The sequence below is a fragment of the Sinocyclocheilus grahami genome, unplaced genomic scaffold, assembly GCF_001515645.1.
Source record: "Sinocyclocheilus grahami isolate Dianchi unplaced genomic scaffold, SAMN03320097.WGS_v1.1 scaffold23594.1, whole genome shotgun sequence".
Lineage (NCBI taxonomy): Eukaryota > Metazoa > Chordata > Actinopteri > Cypriniformes > Cyprinidae > Sinocyclocheilus > Sinocyclocheilus grahami.
The window spans coordinates 941-2,856 of record NW_015519188.1 but is presented as its reverse complement, the minus strand read 5'-3'; the positions used below and the strand labels follow the sequence as shown (position 1 = coordinate 2,856).

Sequence of the window (1,916 nt, the reverse complement as noted above, 5' to 3'; positions counted from 1 at the left end):
TTTTTTTTCTAATTGTTTTAGGCTAGCAGAGGCACAGTGAAGGCCCATGGTGGATTCAATGCTAACGATGACGCTGAAGTTCTCTTCAAGGCCATGAAAGGACTCGGTGAGTTTGACAAATGTATTAAATGTGTAACTGCAAATTAGAATCTATTATGCTGTAGAATTCCAGAGATCTTACACATTTAGTGTGACTAATTTATTATTATTTGGATGATCAAGGCTGTGTATGGATGCATTAGTGTTTATACATTTTGCTTGTTTAATTAATTTCATTCTCATGAATGAATAACTTGAGAATATTGCATCTGGGTATAAGAGATGGATATCAGTCTACTCATTATGTAATGGTCATCAACAATAATTATAATTTTTTTTTTACTCAGGCACCGATGAGGATGCTATTCTCCAGCTGCTGATAGCACGTAGTAATGCACAGCGCCAAGAAATCAAGGCTGCATTCAAAACCCTGCATGGAAATGTAATCTCATCAACATCATTTATGTACTCAAGCCATATATAAATGTGTTATTTGAATTTGTGCAGGATACATAAAACAATAATTTAAAAAAAAATCTTTAAAAGATGCATTCTTTACTTTGTTTTTTCTTTTCATCTCTGTTTAGGATTTGGTGGATAATTTGAAGTCAGAGCTGGGTGGGAAGTTTGAGAGTCTGATTGTAGCTCTGATGACTCCTCCCATCATGTATGATGTCACGTGTCTGCGGGATGCTATTAAGGTACACACCAATAACTAGGCCTGTCAATCATTTTTAACAATAAAAAAACGAATATTCACGATTGTAGTGAAATATAAATTTCATGATGTTTTATAGACCGATTGCTGTATATCTGTACCTTTGCATTTGTTGTCTTAGGGTGCAGGCACAGATGAGAAAGGGCTGATTGAGATCTTGGCATCAAGGTTACCTAATGAAGTCAACGAGATCAAAAGTCTATACAAACGAGGTAACTGTGTTTGTCTTTTACTTGGTATTCTAATTCGTAGTTAGTGCCGGTAAAGCAATATGTGTTGAATGATGCTCTCTTCAATGTTAATGATATCTGTATGTATGTTATAGAGCATAATGATGATCTGGAGGAAGATGTGACTGGTGACACTGGAGGTCATTTCGGTAGGATGCTGGTTGTTTTGCTACAAGTACGTAGTCCATTAACAATCTTTATAAAAAATAAAAATACAGGATTTAAATCAACAATAATGTATCTGTGTATGTTAATAGCACTGGGAATTTCAATCCACTGCAGAAAGGACCTAAGACTTAAGTGTGGTTGTTTTGTCATTTTAGTTGCATTACTATTCATTTATTTGATCTTATATGATTTTGCTGTAGGCCAGCAGACAGCAGGGTATACAAGAGGACCTCATCCAAAGCGATGCCCAGGTAAGTTTGTATATGTAAGTTCACATCAAATCCAATGCAACTGAATGTTTGCAAATAAGTTTTTAGACTAAAACTGGTCATTTTCTTTCCCTGAAAAAACGTTTGGATGTTAAATAAAAAGTTCTTGATGTAAAACGTTGAAATACTTCCATCTAGTGCTTGTGGTGTGTAATATCAGTCAGTTTACAAACTGTTTGTGGTGTAGGCTCTGCTTGCAGCAGGAGAACAGAAGTATGGAACTGATGAAGGCCAGTTCATCACTATACTGGGGAACCGTAGTAATGCTCACCTTAGGAGAGGTTAGTTTGACACATGCATGTAGGTAATGAAATTGGTATTTTTGTTTCTATATATTCACTTGTTTTCTGTTAATGGTTTTTCTGCAGTGTTTGAGGAGTATAGAAAGCTCTCAGGGTATGAAATAGAGGAGAGCATCCAGAGAGAGACATCAGGAACCCTCCAAGAAGTACTGCTGGCCGTGGGTAAGACACAGACACAGACACAGACACA

The 1,916-nt window shown here is 36.3% G+C and overlaps 1 protein-coding gene across 1 annotated transcript in view; it reads left to right on the top strand.

Moving 5' to 3' along the window:
* Positions 1 to 26: 26 nt before the first annotated feature.
* Positions 27 to 1,916, top strand: part of LOC107580046 (annexin A5-like) — a 2,830-nt gene continuing 940 nt past the window's right edge. Inside the window, exons 1-8 of the mRNA XM_016265795.1 lie at positions 27 to 106; positions 387 to 481; positions 627 to 740; positions 879 to 969; positions 1,083 to 1,162; positions 1,356 to 1,406; positions 1,612 to 1,705; positions 1,793 to 1,888. Of these exons, the coding sequence (XP_016121281.1) occupies positions 94 to 106; positions 387 to 481; positions 627 to 740; positions 879 to 969; positions 1,083 to 1,162; positions 1,356 to 1,406; positions 1,612 to 1,705; positions 1,793 to 1,888 (634 nt within the window). The 5' untranslated portion in view covers positions 27 to 93. The remainder of the gene's footprint in view (positions 107 to 386; positions 482 to 626; positions 741 to 878; positions 970 to 1,082; positions 1,163 to 1,355; positions 1,407 to 1,611; positions 1,706 to 1,792; positions 1,889 to 1,916) is intronic.